This window comes from Bemisia tabaci, chromosome 1, assembly GCF_918797505.1.
Source record: "Bemisia tabaci chromosome 1, PGI_BMITA_v3".
Classification (NCBI taxonomy): domain Eukaryota; kingdom Metazoa; phylum Arthropoda; class Insecta; order Hemiptera; family Aleyrodidae; genus Bemisia; species Bemisia tabaci.
In genome coordinates, this window is record NC_092793.1 from 42,600,567 (window position 1) to 42,618,438 (window position 17,872).

Consider the following 17,872-nt stretch of genomic DNA (forward strand, 5'->3'; position numbering starts at 1 on the left):
GTGGAGAAATTTAGAGAGAAAAATCCGGTTTTATCGTCTGACCTCTTAAGTGAACTCGAGGTCTTTGACGACGCGAACTGAGAACATGTTCACATTGTTCAGGGCAGATAAGGATTTCCGGTCACAAATCTCAAGCACCTAGAGAAGGGACTGTGCTCGTAATGAAAGAGTTTGAGACAAAGAAGGCTAAATAAACATTGTGCACAACGTCATGTCCAAGCAGTGAGTGTGGTATGGGCAAGTGCAAAGAATGTCGGGAAAGAGGTTGCCAAATGAAGTTTTGGATTGGGTCCTCCCTGGAGAAAGACGATGGGGAAGTCCAATGAAGGGACGCAGGCGTGCGGTTGACGAAGAGATTCTAGAATATCGGTTTTTTTATGACCTTAGGAAGATAGGCACACATGGCGTTTAGGTGTCACGGTGCGACAGTGCGCTAAGGGGCGATTTTTTCTTCCTCTACCTTCCGACTAGGGGCAGAGCCCTGTTTGTCTAGCCTGTATCCTTAAGCCTTGTCTACGCGGGACGTTTTCCCGCAATTTGCCGCAGGGAGATTCGCACTTGCGAATTTGCGACACACATTTACTAACTTAATATTATTCACAGTGCCTAGTGCGGTCCTTGTAAAGCACTAAGACCAACTGAAAGGAGAAGAAGAAGCAAAAAAAATGTGTACCTAATATTTTGTTCTTCACTCGATTGTTCGTGTTTGTTCAGTTTAAATGATTGTCTCCAATAAAGTTTTACCTAAATACCGTTTAAGTATTTTCTCCGCCTGCGCAAACTTATTCACAGGAATGTGAGCGTTCCGTACCATGGAGACGGTAAAGCTGCGAAAAATCGTCGATGTTTCTTTCCCGCAATTTGACTTTGCAACAAATCTCACGGAAACTCCCAGACACAGCAAAGCCTAAGGATGTTAATAATTTCCTGGGTACGAAAAGCAGCTCCGTACCCATCTCTTAGGCGGTCTTTAGTCCTACCAAAATTGAGCGCGAGTTAAGTATACTTAAACAGATAGTAACCTGATGATGAGGTTCGGACTCAACGGAGGCGATGTCCAGTTCCTCATCCGGGTCCTCGCGCGTGCGGTACTGGGATAGCTTCTCACCGGAGTAGTACTGTTTAGCGCGCATAGCCCCTGTGGTGGAGGAGATCTCAGCCGCACGTATGTACTGCACCATCGTCACGTATAGGTACAGGATCACGATCAGCACCGTCGTGTTCCACCATACCGACGGCCGCATTGTCATTCTCTGCTGCGCCTCTGGAAAATGAGAAAAAACGTTGTCAGCATCATAGCGAAATTCTTGTCTGTTGGAATATTGTTTCAATTAAGGGAATATGCAATTTTGAGAACTGTAATTTGAAGAGAAGAGATGTTGAATATAGGTAAATATTTTCTAATTCCATGGTACTTAATGTTAAAAATGGATTCCTAAATACATTATTAGCGAGGTAGGTAGATATCCTAAGGGGGGGCAGATACACCTGCGAGCTAGATGCGAGTCTTGAGCGGCGAGTAGGCCTTCGGCTGTGCTCGGCAGTCTTCGTAGCCAATCAGGTCGCAACTCGCCACTCGTAACTCGCTCAAAGTAGGATCGGATGCTACTTTTCGGATCAAGACGCGCGTGTAGTGCGCAGGTGTATCTTGCCCTTTACATCAAGTCATCCCGGATACTGGTTAAAGGTGTATGAAGTAGGGGCAACTCCTGAAGAATTTGGCCCGCTTAAATGGAACGGGCATACGATGAGTTGAGGGCTGATTCCTTGAAAGTTTTCTGGGGGAAGCTCCCCAGAGAGCAATCCGAACAACACTTAAAACCGACACGCTCCCACCTGATTCCAATGATCTCTGCGCTCACTTCCTACAGCAGGTGCGCAACGCTCATTGTCAGTACCTACAGGACGAACAATCTTCTTCGGGTGGGGCCAGGGTCTCCAACATTCTGGGTCATTTCTCATCCAACATAGGCAGTGCCTTTACACACTCTGTAAATTGCACCATAAGTTCGGCCATTGCCATGTTGCAAAGAGTAGAAGTGACCCCGTAGTCGCAGCCTCCGCCCAACGAACTTTAAAACTCCACCTCCAAATTTGAGTTTCCCCGCAACCAGAAGTCGGCCCAAATTCTCCATGAACAACCCACCCCGATGTTCTGTAGATCTAGATCTGTTCTATCGGCTGTCGGTAAGCTACCGAAACAGTTCCGTCAAGAAAAAGTTACGATAAGAGCGCTCTTACCGATAACGATCAGAGTTTTCGGAGCTGACGAAAATAAGCTGTTGCCATTTGTATGTACATCTATATTTTACGCGCCGCCGCGCCTGACAATCTGATAAACCGATACACGGGGCAACAATGCATTGAGTGCGAGCTCTCAAAAATCCGATAAGGCCGGCTGTTAACGATATCATCGCCACTGTCGGTACCTACTGCCGCCAGTTTCGGTATAAGAGGCGATATCGATAGTGTTCCGGCAAGAATTCGTTTGAACACCCCTAGTTAGAACACGCTTGCCAGAAGCGTGACCGAGGATGATGGATCTGACCCCTGTCAAGCAAAATTTAACCTGAGTGACGGCCAGAACCTTTCTACCCCAGCACAACACCTCCTAACTTCGCATCAGAGAAGTCACAAAAATTAAGGTCTTCCATCTAAACATCCAAAGAGGGTTAATCATCCATCATCCATCATCCATCATCCATCATCCATCATCCAAAATTACAGAAAATTACAGAATAACTTAATTTAGCGTCAATTTTAGAAAATGTTGTTCAAAGCTTTTGACTGCACTTTCTACTAAACCTGCGAAATGAGGTGAACTTGACGGAATGCCCTCCCAATTTTGTCAGATTTACATATAGATGCAAGACTCCTTTTTGCACCTGTGAAAGCGGGTATGAGTTATCAGAGTACATTTGTTTTGGGAATCCGCGCCGACCAATGAACCTTTCAAACCCTAACAAAAATGAATGAACTGTTAAAGTCATCGTGATTTCTAAATGAACAGCCTTCGTAGCGAAACAGACTAAAATTAATGCGAAGAAAGGTTTGATCGATTTTCTGTTTACCTATGTTAAGTTTAACTTTAAAGAATCCACAATGATCCACATTGCAGAGGGTGAATGGTCAAGAAGGTGTACCTAACCCTCCCGGCTGATTGTTGGCCCGTTAATTGGGCAAATTTTTGGAGTTTTGCCCTTTCTACAGATGACACAAGCTTAAGTAGTTTGTCGTGCTAACTTTCGACTAGAAATTGACCAAAAATTGCGTCGAATTAATAGTTGAGGACCGCAGCAGCATGTAATAATTTTAAGTGCTCGGAGTAGCAAATTGGCTTCGTTAAGGGATGCTTTGATTGCAAGACTATTGGATATTGTGCCTCAAACGAAATGAGTGCATGACTGAGCCTACCACCAACTCGTAATATTCCCTCCTTTATAAATACATTTAATGAAAAAGAGAACAATTATTTGGTAAACATTTGTTAGCTTTCAAAATTTTAATCTCTGCCTGGAAGGCTTTCAGCTTGTGCTACTCCACATAATCTTAGTTCGAATTCATTTAGCTCAATATTTAAACATTCCATATTTGAAAAATCCTCCATAATACTTATATTTTCTTTTATGTACTGCTTCTTTTAAATTATTGAAAAATCGTAGGCAGTGAGCAGTTACTCTTAAGAGTTTTGTAAATGACGAAAATAGAGAAAATATAAAAATTGGATTATCTTGCTTTTCGTAAAAGGAATAAACTATTTCTCTACTTCCTAACTCTACTTTCTCTTTATATTTACTATAGTTATTAAAAAATGGTTCACTGCTTGGCCAATTTGATGAGCAGTTCAATAGCCAACGTGGTCCATTCAGCCAATAGGAGGTTTTTGCCACAGTGGAAGGTTTTCCCTCTGTTAACATATCTGCTGAATTTTCTGCTGACGGGACGTATTACCAATCCTGCATTTTTTATATTGAATGAATTTCATTAACTCTTTTTGCAAAATATTTGTCTTTATTTTCAATTGGGGTGCGCAACCCACGAGAGTAAAATTTTTGAATCAGACCAACAAATATTTTCTTCGCTTTTATGTTTACAGTTTCCTGAACTATTGCAATTAATTTTGCTAGTAGTACAGCATCACACTGCTCTAATCGTGATATTGTACAGAGGCGCTATTCTAGATTTTGAACACAAAAGACTAGAAGCGTAAATGTTTTCTCCATTTCTCGAAGCAGCATAAATGCATGCCCCAAACGCTCTGGGAGAAGCATCGTAGAAGCCATGAAAGTATATACATATATTCTGATAGATTTTTTTTTTCAATACCAATTCCACCATGTAACGCCGTTTGCTGGTTTTTATTTTGATTTCATTTTTATTTTTAATTCTATTTTAGCAGTTGATAATGGTACCGTAAGGTACCGAAACGTCCTGCCTTTTTATTTTGTATTTTAGCCTTGTTTCCGCATTTTCCTGTGTTTTCGATTATTCTGATGGATTTAAGAAAACATAACAAGGTTGTTAGAATAAGTAACGAGCGCGAGCGCACTTTCGTATCTGGCGCCGTTGCAACAGCAGTTGATGACTGTTGTCTGTTCGTTGTTATTGATAATAAATAAAATATGTGATATGATGTGATCCAAAAGCACAAGTTCAATTTCAATTATATTTTTAGCCATAAGTAAATCAGTCCAATATAGGTATATAAATTGGTTCTGCCCTGCATAAATTACGTTGAATTTCATTCCAAGATGACAATAATTCGAGCGGTAAAGGGTCGTCCCGATTAATCTTCAAGAACCAAAGTTGTATGAGTAGCCTTGCGCTTAGGAGCCAATGGAGTCAAAAACCATAAACGATCATAGGTTTCCGATATTGTTGCATAAATTGATCTTTTTGAAATACCATTGCATTCTTCATAGACATTTTTGAAAATAAACACATCTAATTTTAGGTTCCAGTTCATACCAAGTGCTTTTGTAGTTCTTTCGTACGGTAAAATATGATGTGAAAATTTTGATTCATTTTTAAGTTTTAAAAGCATTACAGGGGAATTAGTATTACATTTTCGTAATTCAAAATGATATTCGCTTAAAACAGTGTCAACTTCATTTATTGATTTTGTCCCAATAGCTCAAAACTGTCAAGATAGTTGTCAACGTATTTTTCTTTAATTCTCACCGCAGCTTCCGGAAAAATGTGATCACTGCGAATTGAACATTCATGTACGCTACCTACAGACAGCTTGAAATGCTGCAGAGCTTGTTCCATAAGTGACTGTATCTAGTTCAAAAACCTGGATTCGTTCTGATTAATTGAATCTGTATAGAATTCTTTGAAACCTTGTATGCGTTTCCTCAATCCACACCTGCCTGTACATTTATGCAATTTTGGCTGATCAGCGAATGGATTTTGCCGGAAACGCAACAAAATATCGACAATGTCATTTTGTATCTTTGGACCACTGTGCAACATATAATGCAGGGTGTCCCTAGGGTGCGTCAAAAAAAATGAAAGTCTGAAATGTTCCGCTCCCCAGGCGGCAATCGATGACGTTTGGTAAAAAAACATGTTTGCCAAAATTTGGGCCAATTTCAACCATTTTAAATGGTGCCAAAGGTCAATTTTGTGATGAAATTATGATATTTTGGTTTTGACCTTGATTTCGCACAAAAAACTCGATTTTACGCTGAAATCGTGCGTTTACGAGAAAAATGCCAAAGAACTCGACTTGTAGAGGATGAAATTTTACACTAGGAAGACGTCTTTGTAACCGATAAAAATCAAATTGAACTAGAAAAACTCAACTCGGTATTTATTTTTTTGTTCCTCATAATTTCCGAGGTCTTAGAAAGTAGAGGTGTAAAAGACTCATTTTTCACGAAAATAAGTCGAAAGAGGGTGTAAATGAACTGTAGGTAAGTGTTGAGGATGCAAATGTCATCAGATCTTCCTCAGTTTCAAAAAAAGTTCCAACTATTTTGCACAATCCTCCAAAAAGTGCACAGCTCGAGAAGCAGGATCGTGCTATGATAGTAAGGAGAAAGAGCGGTTTGACCGGGAAAAATTGCGTAACAAACTTTCCCAATGTAATCGTCATCAGTAGGTCCCCCTGAACAACTTCCTAAAAGTTAAAAATGGCCTGACCCCGGAATACCCCTCAAAAAAGTTAAAATTGAAAATGGCGGCCGTAATAAGAGGGTCCGGGAAATCGGTATTTTAAAATGCTCATTCTGTCTCATCATGTGAGGTATCATTTCCTATGTAATTTTGGTCGCAGATTTCATAAATGAATTCCACAAGGCCCTCCGGCCAAAGGGGGCGCTCTAAATCAAAGGTGGCGGCCAAATGTGAAAGGCAGGATGTTGCATTTTTTTTTAAATATTCACCGAAGGAACAAGGAAAGTGAATTGTCTTTATTTTCATGTATTTATGGCCAAGAAACTTAAATTTGATGTTATAAATGTATTTAATAAAGAAAAATAAAGGAATAATACGACTACCGAGAGAAACGTAAGCTTAGAAGGGGCCTTGCGGAATTCATTTATGAAATCTGCGACCAAAATTACATAGGAAATGATACCTCACATGATGAGACAGAATGAGCATTTTAAAATACCGATTTCCCGGACCCTCTTATTACGGCCGCCATTTTCAATTTTAACTTTTTTGAGGGGTATTCCGGGGTCGGGCCATTTTTAACTTTTAGGAAGTTGTTCAGGGGGACCTACTGATGACGATTACATTGGGAAAGTTTGTTACGCAATTTTTCCCGGTCAAACCGCTCTTTCTCCTTACTATCATAGCACGATCCTGCTTCTCGAGCTGTGCACTTTTTGGAGGATTGTGCAAAATAGTTGGAACTTTTTTTGAAACTGAGGAAGATCTGATGACATTTGCATCCTCAACACTTACCTACAGTTCATTTACACCCTCTTTCGACTTATTTTCGTGAAAAATGAGTCTTTTACACCTCTACTTTCTAAGACCTCGGAAATTCTGAGGACCAAAAAAATAAATACCGAGTTGAGTTTTTCTAGTTCAATTTGATTTTTATCGGTTACAAAGACGTCTTCCTAGTGTAAAATTTCATCCTCTACAAGTCGAGTTCTTTGGCATTTTTCTCGTAAACGCACGATTTCAGCGTAAAATCGAGTTTTTTGTGCGAAATCAAGGTCAAAACCAAAATATCATAATTTCATCACAAAATTGACCTTTGGCACCATTTAAAATGGTTGAAATTGGCCCAAATTTTGGCAAACATGTTTTTTTACCAAACGTCATCGATTGCCGCCTGGGGAGCGGAACATTTCAGACTTTCATTTTTTTTGACGCACCCTAGGGTGTCCCAAAAGTATGTGCCCCCCCCCCCCCACCCCCGTGGTAACTTTTGTACAGTTGGAGATAGAAAAACGAAACTTTGGAAATGTTTCTTAAAGGAGACCATCCTTTAGGGGGGGTCAACACTTTTGTCCCTCCTGCAGGGGGGCGGTGGTAACTGGCAGGGTGGGACTTATTTTTTTAAACCGATAAAACCAAATGTTGCAGGGTTTTTAATGGTTCTATGTATTAAAAAAAATACTGTAGCCAAGAGGATTTTGAAAAAAAAATTTAACCCGGCGCATACAGAGCCTAACCATCGAGATTTTTCCGGCATTTTTGCCGTATAATTTTGATATTTTTTCCAGCAACACGGATTTGACGCTAGATGTCCAAAAATTGGTACAAACCTAGCACATACCTTGCAGATTAAATTAAAATTTGCGTTTTTCTGCTAGGTCACTCTCACTTAACTTGGTAATGCTCAAATTCTCCGCTTGGCAACTCTAAAAACCGAAATTTCGCTGTTTTTTTTAACGTATAATGAACTTATTGAGCAGCCTATAATGGTAGTAAAAATCCAAAAATTTGTGGAAAGCAATTCCATACCATCAGTATGGAAGGGCAAATGTCAGAAAACTCCCAGGTCTTTTATTTTCGGCCAAGCTATGCCCACAATGATGGAAAACCCGCCAAAAATAGCTCAATTTCGACCGTTTATCGCGTTCAAAAATTTATGGGACACCTTGTAATGATAATAAAGGTCGAAAAATTTTTGGAAAGTAAGTTCATATTGTTTGTATGAAATAAAAAATTTTACTTGCTTCCTGTAGGGAAAAGGGGGGAAAGGGAAGGAAATAAGGACAAATCTATCGGGATCAGAAGAGCGTGTATGAACGTGAGAGAGGATCAGACAGACAAGTGGTGGTGCGTAACCATAGATACATACAAGAGATATACATGATACACGTAATATCATGATCCTATTTCATAAAAACGAAGAAATAATATTCTTCCGAGTCCCAGAGAAGAACGTAATCAATGGCGTAACTTACCCTCATTTTCGGGACTTGCTTCGATACATTGAGTATAACAAATTTATCCGATGCGATATTGGGGATTCACGAGATACAAACGTACATTTGAGGATACATAGAACTCATAATCGCAAAAAAATCCGGCAGAAACTGTCTGAAACTACCTAAAGTCAGCGTTTGAAAATTGACTTTCCGTTCCTCATGGGAAATCCCATGTAAATCGAAGTAGTATGAAAATACCGACTTGAGCGCAGAAGTTTTTAGCCAAATTGTGCAGAAAAATACGAATTACATCACAGTGTTGTATGGTGATTATTGTACAATCTGGCAACGCTGTAAAAAAGTATTGCATGTTGCCCCTTCAAAATGCGGGTTATGCAATGGTGTAATGCAGCCCCTTCAATATGCGGGTTATGCAATGGTGTATTCTTCAAGATGGCGGTTATGCAACAGCGTTGCTGGACGGTGCACATAAATAAACGATTTATTAATGGGTGAAATTTTGCAACATCGAATTTTACAGTGTTGCCAGATGGTGCAAGAAATTTTTTAATTTTTCGACACAATGTTGTCAGATTGTGCAAAAATTCGGATTTTCGGTCCTGTAAAAATTTCGGTTTCGAAAGACCGTATCTTGCAGTATAGGCCTGGTATCGGAGACTGAAGAGTAGGGCCTGATTCGGGAAATTGAAAAATTTTCGGAAAATTACCGTCCTCCGATCCGCCGCGGACGGATGCGATTCTTTAGCACTATCGAAGATCGGAAAACTGTACGGACCAAATTTTGATACTAGTTTTTGTTTTCGAGATTTCCGACTTGTAAAATTTTCAGCGGCATCCACGATAAACCATATCTTACTGTATGGGCCTGGTATCGGAGACTGGAGATTAGGGTCTGATTCGGGAATTTCCAATTTTTAGTAGTATGTGCTTGGAGATGCGTATGGGAACCTTGTGTTTTGCGATGAGCAACTGGGATTGGACATTGCAATGTTCAGTTTGATGAATCAACAATTTTTATTATTCTACAATTTGGTACAATGAATAGAAAACTCATATAGAGAAAAGAAAGCTACATAAGTTAAAAATAATCCATGCTGATACATCCCAGTAACACCCGTTGGACATACATCGGGCACAGAGACAGCGTTCTGAATGATTTTAGCGCGCTCTAAGTTGTTCAAGAATACACTTTTGGTTGTCAGAATGACTATAATAGAGCATGTCACGAGAGACCAGGATTCCTTATTCTTGAGGAGCAAGTTTTGGAAGTTTTCGACGGTCATAGAGCGTCCCGGACTTCTGGGGAGTGGAAGGATTAGGAGTTTTTCCGAGAGCCGCTCTCCTCTCTCTGGTGTACAATGCTGTGCGAATGACACTCGAATGTCTGCATATCTTCCAGTCCCGTTCGTCTATTTTCTTGTACCCCTGCTTTAGGAAGTAAATTATTTCGTGCTCGTCTGCGACACTTTCTAGGAGACTGCAAAATCTTTCCGTTATCTCAAGTAACCCATAACACCCGACGGGATCGGAGGTGTCTATTGAGCTGAGTTTAAGATGATGGTACAACTTGTCAGGAAAAAGGAGTCTGGCAAACTTGTTCAAAAGCTCTGCTCGTATTCCTGGAATCTAGAAAGTGAGAGCCTCATACACCATGTCCAAGGTGTTCATCGCTCTAATCGATTGTGATTTGAGGGTTGGAGCGTCCATACTTGATGAGCTCCTGTTTTGAAATGATCGATCACACTTCCTCGACACTATTTATACGTTCCCTGACTAGAATTGATAAGTTTCCCCACTTGCATGAAAGCGTAGTTTTATATTACTACTATAAATTATGACAACATAGTTTGTCCGAGTGTAACCGAGTCTGGTGATTAACAAATACTACTATATTTACTCTGAGGTAAATTATAACTCCTACATAAAAGTGTAATTTATGTTACGACTTATGACTACACAGTTTGCCCGAGTGAAACCGAGTTTGGTGATTAACAAATACTACTATATTTACTTTGAGGTAAATTATGACTCTGCAGTTTCTTTCCGCTCGGTATGGAAACTATATATATTTACCTCCGAGTAGAAAGCTCGTCAGTCTCAGTTTTGATGAGATTAGAAACCCTCGAGCTTATAATAGTATTCACTTGTTCACTCTGAAATCTTTTTCAACGAACGAAATCTTGCAAACGAGAATATAGTGTTTATTTTCTGTTCTGACGAAATCAGAAAATCTCGAGCTTCTAATAGTATAAAACTTCGAGCTTATAATAGTATTCACATGTTCACTCTAAAATCTTTTCGATGAACAGAATCTAGCAAACGTAAAGATAGTATAGATTTTCTATTGTGACAAACCCAGAAAACTTAGAGCTTAAAATACGAGGGGCGTTCAATAAGTAAGTATCCCCCCTCTCTAAAATCAAAAGGAATGGACCAATTTTCAAAAACTTGGGCTCAAAATCTTTCTTAGGATACACTGAGTTCAACAAAACAAACCGCAACAAAATCGGACCATGTGCGGCCGAACGCGAGCCGTTTGAACGCGCCGAGGTGCACGCCGCTCCCGCCAAATCCGCGGAAATTAGAAGTCCGCGACAAGAGAAGAGCTTCTCTGCCAACGCTTCAGTCGTTCTTCACTGACGAAAAATCATTTTGAGAATCATCAAGAATTTTTTGTAGAATAAAGGGCTTACCTCACCTCTCCACATGACCAGCTCGATCCAAGCAGTTCTGATACTGATTTTGAGACTAAGAGAACAGCTTTTGGATACTACGGGTGTAGAGGTCTTTCAACTGGCTGGGGATGAAAGTGTTGACGGCTTGTTTGACCTCTTCCACTGATTCAAAATGAACTCCCCAGAGTTCAGATTTTAGATACGGTAATAAGTGGCAAAACATACCACTATTTATTCCCCTTTCTGAAATCTGAACTGGGGGAGTTCATTTTGAATCAGTGGAAGAGGTCAAACAAGCCGTCAACACTTTCATCCCCAGCCAGTTGAAAGACCTCTACACGCGTGGTATCCAAAAGCTGTTCTCTTAGTCTCAAAATCAGTATCAGAACTGCTTGGATCGAGCTGGTCATGTGGAGAGGTGAGGTAAGCCCTTTATTCTACAAAAAATTCTTGATGATTCTCAAAATGATTTTTCGTCAGTGAAGAACGACTGAAGCGTTGGCAGAGAAGCTCTTCTCTTGTCGCGGACTTCAAATTTCCGCGGATTTGGCGGGAGCGATGTGCACCTCGGCGCGTTCAAACGGCTCGCGTTCGGCCGCACATGGTCCGATTTTGTTGCGGTTTGTTTTGTTGAACTCAGTATATCCTAAGAAAGATTTTGAGCCCAAGTTTTTGAAAATTGGTCCATTCCTATTGATTTTAGAGAGGGGGGATACTTACTTGTTGAACGCCCCTCGTAGTATCAGTTGTTCGCTATGAAATTTTCTCAGTGAACAGAATCTTACAACGTAAAGATAGTGTAGATTCCCTTTTCTGATCGACTCGGAAAACTTAGAGCTGAAAGTAGTTCCTTTATCATGGCTGCTCAAGAACAAGCACAACAGATTGTTGAAACTTTCATCCAATGTGATATGTGTGATGAATTTTATAAACAAGGTGAAAAGCACGAACATTGTGCGGATCAAATTAAGAAGGAGGGGGGTATCAACGATGAAACGCACATTAAAAAGGAGCAGAACGCGCTCATACCTTGTGATCTTTGTGATGAGTTTTATGCGGAGGGAGAGAATCATGAGCAATCTCCCGAACATATTGAGAAGATGTCCACCGTAAAAGACGCCTCATCACCTACCGATGACAACAACGATGAGAATCAAGAATATTGTGACACGTGCAAAATATCATACGATAAAAGAGAAAATCATGAAGAATCTGCAAGTCACATAAGAAATTTGTTTGAGACTAAAGTACCAATTGTTCAAGTCGAGACTGCTTGTCAAAGCAGGTTGAAAACATTTTTCATCACAAACCTCCAGCCGGAGATTCTCATCATCGATGACTACCTACTAACAGTTAAAGACCTCGTGATTGGTAAAATTAAAGAAGAACTCACCGGCAAGGCATTGAAGGTTAATATACTAGTTTACGCCGAGTACGAGAAAGCTGATGATAAAGATAAGGAAGGAATGCAGTTGAAAAAGTTTAAGACTAAAAACGAAGCTGTTTTCGCGTCAACGGATCTGGACGAGTATTATGAAAAGTTCAGGGTCAAGATCAATAAAGAGTCGTTCGATTTTCACATGAACGGATCCGCGTAGGTGCTGAAGAAGATACAAGGTATGGAGCTACGTGTCAACCGCTATTACGCTTTCCATCGAGGAGGAACGAACGTTAAGGTGCCATTTTGAACGAACAATATGGTCAATGTAAATAACGGTGAATCAGACGATTGTTTTCGGTACGCAATGTTGGGAAAGTTCCTCCCGAGGAATTCGAAGGATAAACAACGTCAGGAAAAATATTTAGATCTGTTCAATCGTTACGATTTCTCGGACGTTCGATTCCCCACGAGCATAGATGACATATTCAAATTCGAGAAAAGGAACAACGTATCGGTTTCGGTATCTGGGCTCCGTGAGAGTTTGGTGTCCAACAAGAAAAAGTATAGAATTTACCCAATTAAAGTTGCCGACCCGGAAAGAGAGGACCACACCGACCTACTATGTCTCTCAACCCCCGTACCTTTCAGTTACCATTATTGCTGGATCAAGAACTTTGAACAACTTGTACGAAAACAGTTGACAAAACATGCAAATCGTATCTACATCTGCAAGAAATGCTTTACGCACAAGTACTCGATGGAGCAATTGAATCAACAAAAAGTTCTTTGCTCTTTAGTCAGCAAAGACGCATTTCTAGCTTCATTTCCCGACGAGCGATACCTCAAGTTCGAAAATCACCATAAGGAAATAAAACATAATTACATAATTTAGGCAGACTTTGAAGCCTACTTAGAACAACTTAATGGTGACTCGGAGCATCCAGCGTCTGCGCATAGACGGCAAATCTCAAATTCTTACGCTTACCTCCTCGTCACGGAGTATCCCGAATTTAAAATGACGGAACCGAAACTATACCGTGGCGAAGAGGCACATATCAAAGGACTCTATGCACGGACCCCCCAAAATCGCCCATTTGATCGAAAACCTGTTACCCAGATGGACCGTCATGCTGATGTAATTTTCCTCCGTGTGTGGTATTATGTCGGCGCGATGAGGATACTTGTTCAGAGCCAGCACTACCTCGTGGAAATCATACCTACTACCATTGTGCAGGACGACTCTAACACATTTCTCATGTCGGAAAATAAGATTGCAATTTGAACATAGCGCCTTTCGATAATTGGACCCTGTTTTCCCTCCCGCTCTCTTTTGATGGTCATGATCCCTTACCTTTACGATACCTGGTTGTGAGAAATCCACCTCGCAATGTCCACACCTATTTTCCGCTTCAAATGAGGCCCGATCTTCATGTGTCATGATTATTTTTCCCTCTTTGTCGTTTTAACTCTCACTGATTCTTCCTACCAGAGTAATTATATCGTCCAGAAAGGACTCTATGCACGGACCCCCCCAAAATCACCCATTTCAAAAGTTAACGAAATTCATACCAGTGATAGAGGGGCACTTCCGGCCTCCAAATCCGGGGTTGGTTTAGTCCCCAGCCCCCCGAGTGCGACGTTGCCATTTTTTAAAGTTGAAACATGTTAAACCCCATAACTTTTGAGCAATTAAAGATACGAAGGTGCGATTTGTTTGAGTTGATAGAACATAAAAAGAGCTATCATTTCGTATATAGTTTTGATCCATTGTTGCCAAATTTACCCAAAAATCGACAATTTTTCGATTTTTTCAAGGTGCAAAAATACGGTTAACCTTAAAAAGTCGGTATTGGGACACCAGGTAGGAAAATATGAAACACGCGTATTTAAAGCCCTTGATGTGAGCTTTCCAACGGTATATCGGTTTTTCCGGGGAAACGATTCTATCGCGAGATACAGCCCTCCAAAGTCCGACTTGGCGTACTTTTTGGAGGTCCCGCGTCATTCGCACCTCAAAAAATTAATATTGCGAACGCTGGCAGAAAAACGAAACTCATATGTAATGAAAGTCCTTTGTATGGGCTTTCCAACGGTATATTGGTTTTTCCGGAGAAACGATTCTATCGCGAGATACAGGCCTCCAAAGTCCGACTTGGCGTACTTTTTGCGGTCTCCCGTCATTCGCACCTCAAAAAATCAGTACTGCGCACGCACATAGGAAAATGAAAATTACATTTAATGAAAGCCCTTTGTATAAGCTTTCCAACGGTATATTGGTTTTTCCGGGGAAACAATTTTGTCGCGAGATACATGCCTTCAATATTCACTGTAGCGGGGTTTTTAGGTATCCCGCGCGGCTTGTTTCTTTGCCTATCGTGATGGTACACGTCCCAGGTCATATTAAATAATACATGAAACAGGGCATCAAATTGACAATTTTTCGATCTCGTTTATCGATTCCCTGCCTCGGACAAATCGATGGTGTCAAACACTCAACGTGAATGAAAACACTCAGGCATAAAGGGTGCAAGAAAAAAGTCGCAATCTCAGGGATTGTGTTATAGGGGAGACATGATGCATAAAAATGGATCCGTTGTCTCTGAGATTCCATTGAAGTTGTAGGTTTAATATTCGTTTAACATTTGGTAATATACAGTTGGCAGTATGTGTCAGGTTCATCTCTATATCTGCATCTCTCTCTGCATATCTGCATCTTTCTCTCCCTGCTCGCCGCTGCATGGACGGCAGCCCACTTGGATAAGAAATCCCCTGTTTCATGTAATATTCAATAGGACCTGAACCGCTACAGTGAACATTGAAGGCATGTATCTCGCGACAAAATTGTTTCCCCGGAAAAACCAATATACCGTTGGAAAGCCCATAAAAAGGGCTTTCATTACATGTAATTTTCATTTTCCTATGTGCGTGAGCAGTACTGATTTTTTGAGGTGCGAATGACGGGAGACCTCAAAAAGTACGCCAAGTCGGACTTTGGAGGCCTGTATCTCGCGATAGAATCGTTTCTCCGGAAAAACCAATATACCGTTAGAAAGCCCATACAAAGGGCTTTCATTTCATGTAATTTTCATTTTCCTATGTGCGTGCGCAGTACTGATTTTTTGAGGTGCGAATGACGGGAGACCTCAAAAAGTGCGCCAAGTCGGACTTTAAAGGCCAGTATCTCGCGATAGAATCGTTTCTTCGGAAAAACCAATAGACCGTTGGAAAGCCTATACAAAGGGCTTTCATTTCATGTAATTTTCATTTTCCTATGTGCTTGCGCAGTACTGATTTTTTGAGGTGCGAATGACGGGAGACCTCAAAAAGTACGCCAAGTCGGACTTTAGAGGCCTGTATCTCGCGATAGAATTGTTTTTCCGGAAAAACCAATATACCGTTGGAAAGCCCATACAAAGGACTTTCATTACATATGAGTTTCGTTTTTCTGCCAGCGTTCGCAATATTAATTTTTTGAGGTGCGAATGACGCGGGACCTCCAAAAAGTACGCCAAGTCGGACTTTGGAGGGCTGTATCTCGCGATAGAATCGTTTCCCCGGAAAAACCGATATACCGTTGGAAAGCTCACATCAAGGGCTTTAAATACGCGTGTTTCATATTTTCCTACCTGGTGTCCCAATACCGACTTTTTAAGGTTAACCGTATTTTTGCACCTTGAAAAAATCGAAAAATTGTCGATTTTTGGGTAAATTTGGCAACAATGGATCAAAACTATATACGAAATGATAGCTCTTTTTATGTTCTATCAACTCAAACAAATCGCACCTTCGTATCTTTAATTGCTCAAAAGTTATGGGGTTTAACATGTTTCAACTTTAAAAAATGGCAACGTCGCACTCGGGGGGCTGGGGACTAAACCAACCCCGGATTTGGAGGCCGGAAGTGCCCCTCTATCACTGGTATGAATTTCGTTAACTTTTGAAATGGGTGATTTTGGGGGGGTCCGTGCATAGAGTCCTTTCTGGACGATATAATTACTCTGGTAGGAAGAATCAGTGAGAGTTAAAACGACAAAGAGGGAAAAATAATCATGACACATGAAGATCGGGCCTCATTTGAAGCGGAAAATAGGTGTGGACATTGCGAGGTGGATTTCTCACAACCAGGTATCGTAAAGGTAAGGGATCATGACCATCAAAAGAGAGCGGGAGGGAAAACAGGGTCCAATTATCGAAAGGCGCTATGTTCAAATTGCAATCTTATTTTCCGACATGAGAAATGTGTTAGAGTCGTCCTGCACAATGGTAGTAGGTATGATTTCCACGAGGTAGTGCTGGCTCTGAACAAGTATCCTCATCGCGCCGACATAATACCACACACGGAGGAAAATTACATCAGCATGACGGTCCATCTGGGTAACAGGTTTTCGATCAAGTTTATCGACTCGTTCCGTTTCCTCCCCGCGTCGTTGGATAAACTGGTTCAGACGATCCCGCGCGAATCTTTCGTTCGCACGAGGAAGCTCACTCGCACAGACAATGAGTTCGATATGGTTTGTCGGAAAGCTCCGTTCCCGTACGATTACGTTGACAATCCGGCCAAGCTGAACGAGCCGCGTCCACCACCGCGAGAGGCTTTCTTCAACACCCTGACTCAAACGGACATCTCCGAAGAGGAATGCCAAAGGTTTCTCCAAGTTTGGCAAACTTTCAATTTCCGTAATCTCGGCGAGAATTCAGATTTCTACTTGCGACTCGATGTGTGCCTCCTCACCGATGTGTTCGAGGAGTTCCGACTCTTTGGGATGAAAAACTATGGTTTGGACTGTGCCAACTACTTAACGCTACCCGGTTTCGCTTTCGACGCCTTCTTAAAAATAACTAATGTGAAAATTCAACTCTTCAATGATATGGATATGGTATTCATGATTATGAGCTCGATCCGAGGTGGGATAACACAGGTGGTGAAACGGCACGCTCTCGCAAACAATCCTTTGATACCGGATCAGTTTGATCCTAAAATACCAGTGAACTATATACAATACTTGGATGTGACGGCACTTTACGCACACACCATGAGAAAGCATCTACCCTACGATAACTACACTTGGGTCCCGGAAGGAGAAGAGTTGCTAACTCTGGCGAAAACTATAATCAACCATCCCGACGACGCTCCTTTCGGGTACATACTCGATGTAGATATTGAATATCCAGAACACCTCCACGACCTGCACAAGGACCTTCCGTTCTTGTGCCGGAACGAAATACCACCATCGGGAGCGGGGAAATATACGAAACTATTGACGACTCTAGCTAATAAAAACAACTATGTTATCCACTATGTAATGTTGAAAGAAGCGCTCGGTCAGGGATTGAAACTCCTGCGCGTCAACCGGGCCATCAAATTCCGTCAGGCTCCTTTCTTGGCACCCTTCATCGAGCTGAACGCCCGGTTGAGACGGGACGCTACGAATCCGTTTCACCAAACGTTCCTTAAA

General features: G+C 41.2%; 1 protein-coding gene across 4 annotated transcripts in view; it reads right to left on the bottom strand.

Annotated features, from left to right (window-relative positions):
- The window catches only part of LOC109039932 (carboxypeptidase D), a 213,802-nt gene that overhangs the window by 113,483 nt on the left and 82,447 nt on the right, over nt 1-17,872 (bottom strand). For all 4 annotated transcript variants that reach the window (XM_072301143.1, XM_072301129.1, XM_072301134.1 and 1 more), the window contains exon 2: nt 1,023-1,264. In XM_072301143.1, the coding sequence (XP_072157244.1) occupies nt 1,023-1,264 (242 nt within the window). The remainder of the gene's footprint in view (nt 1-1,022; nt 1,265-17,872) is intronic.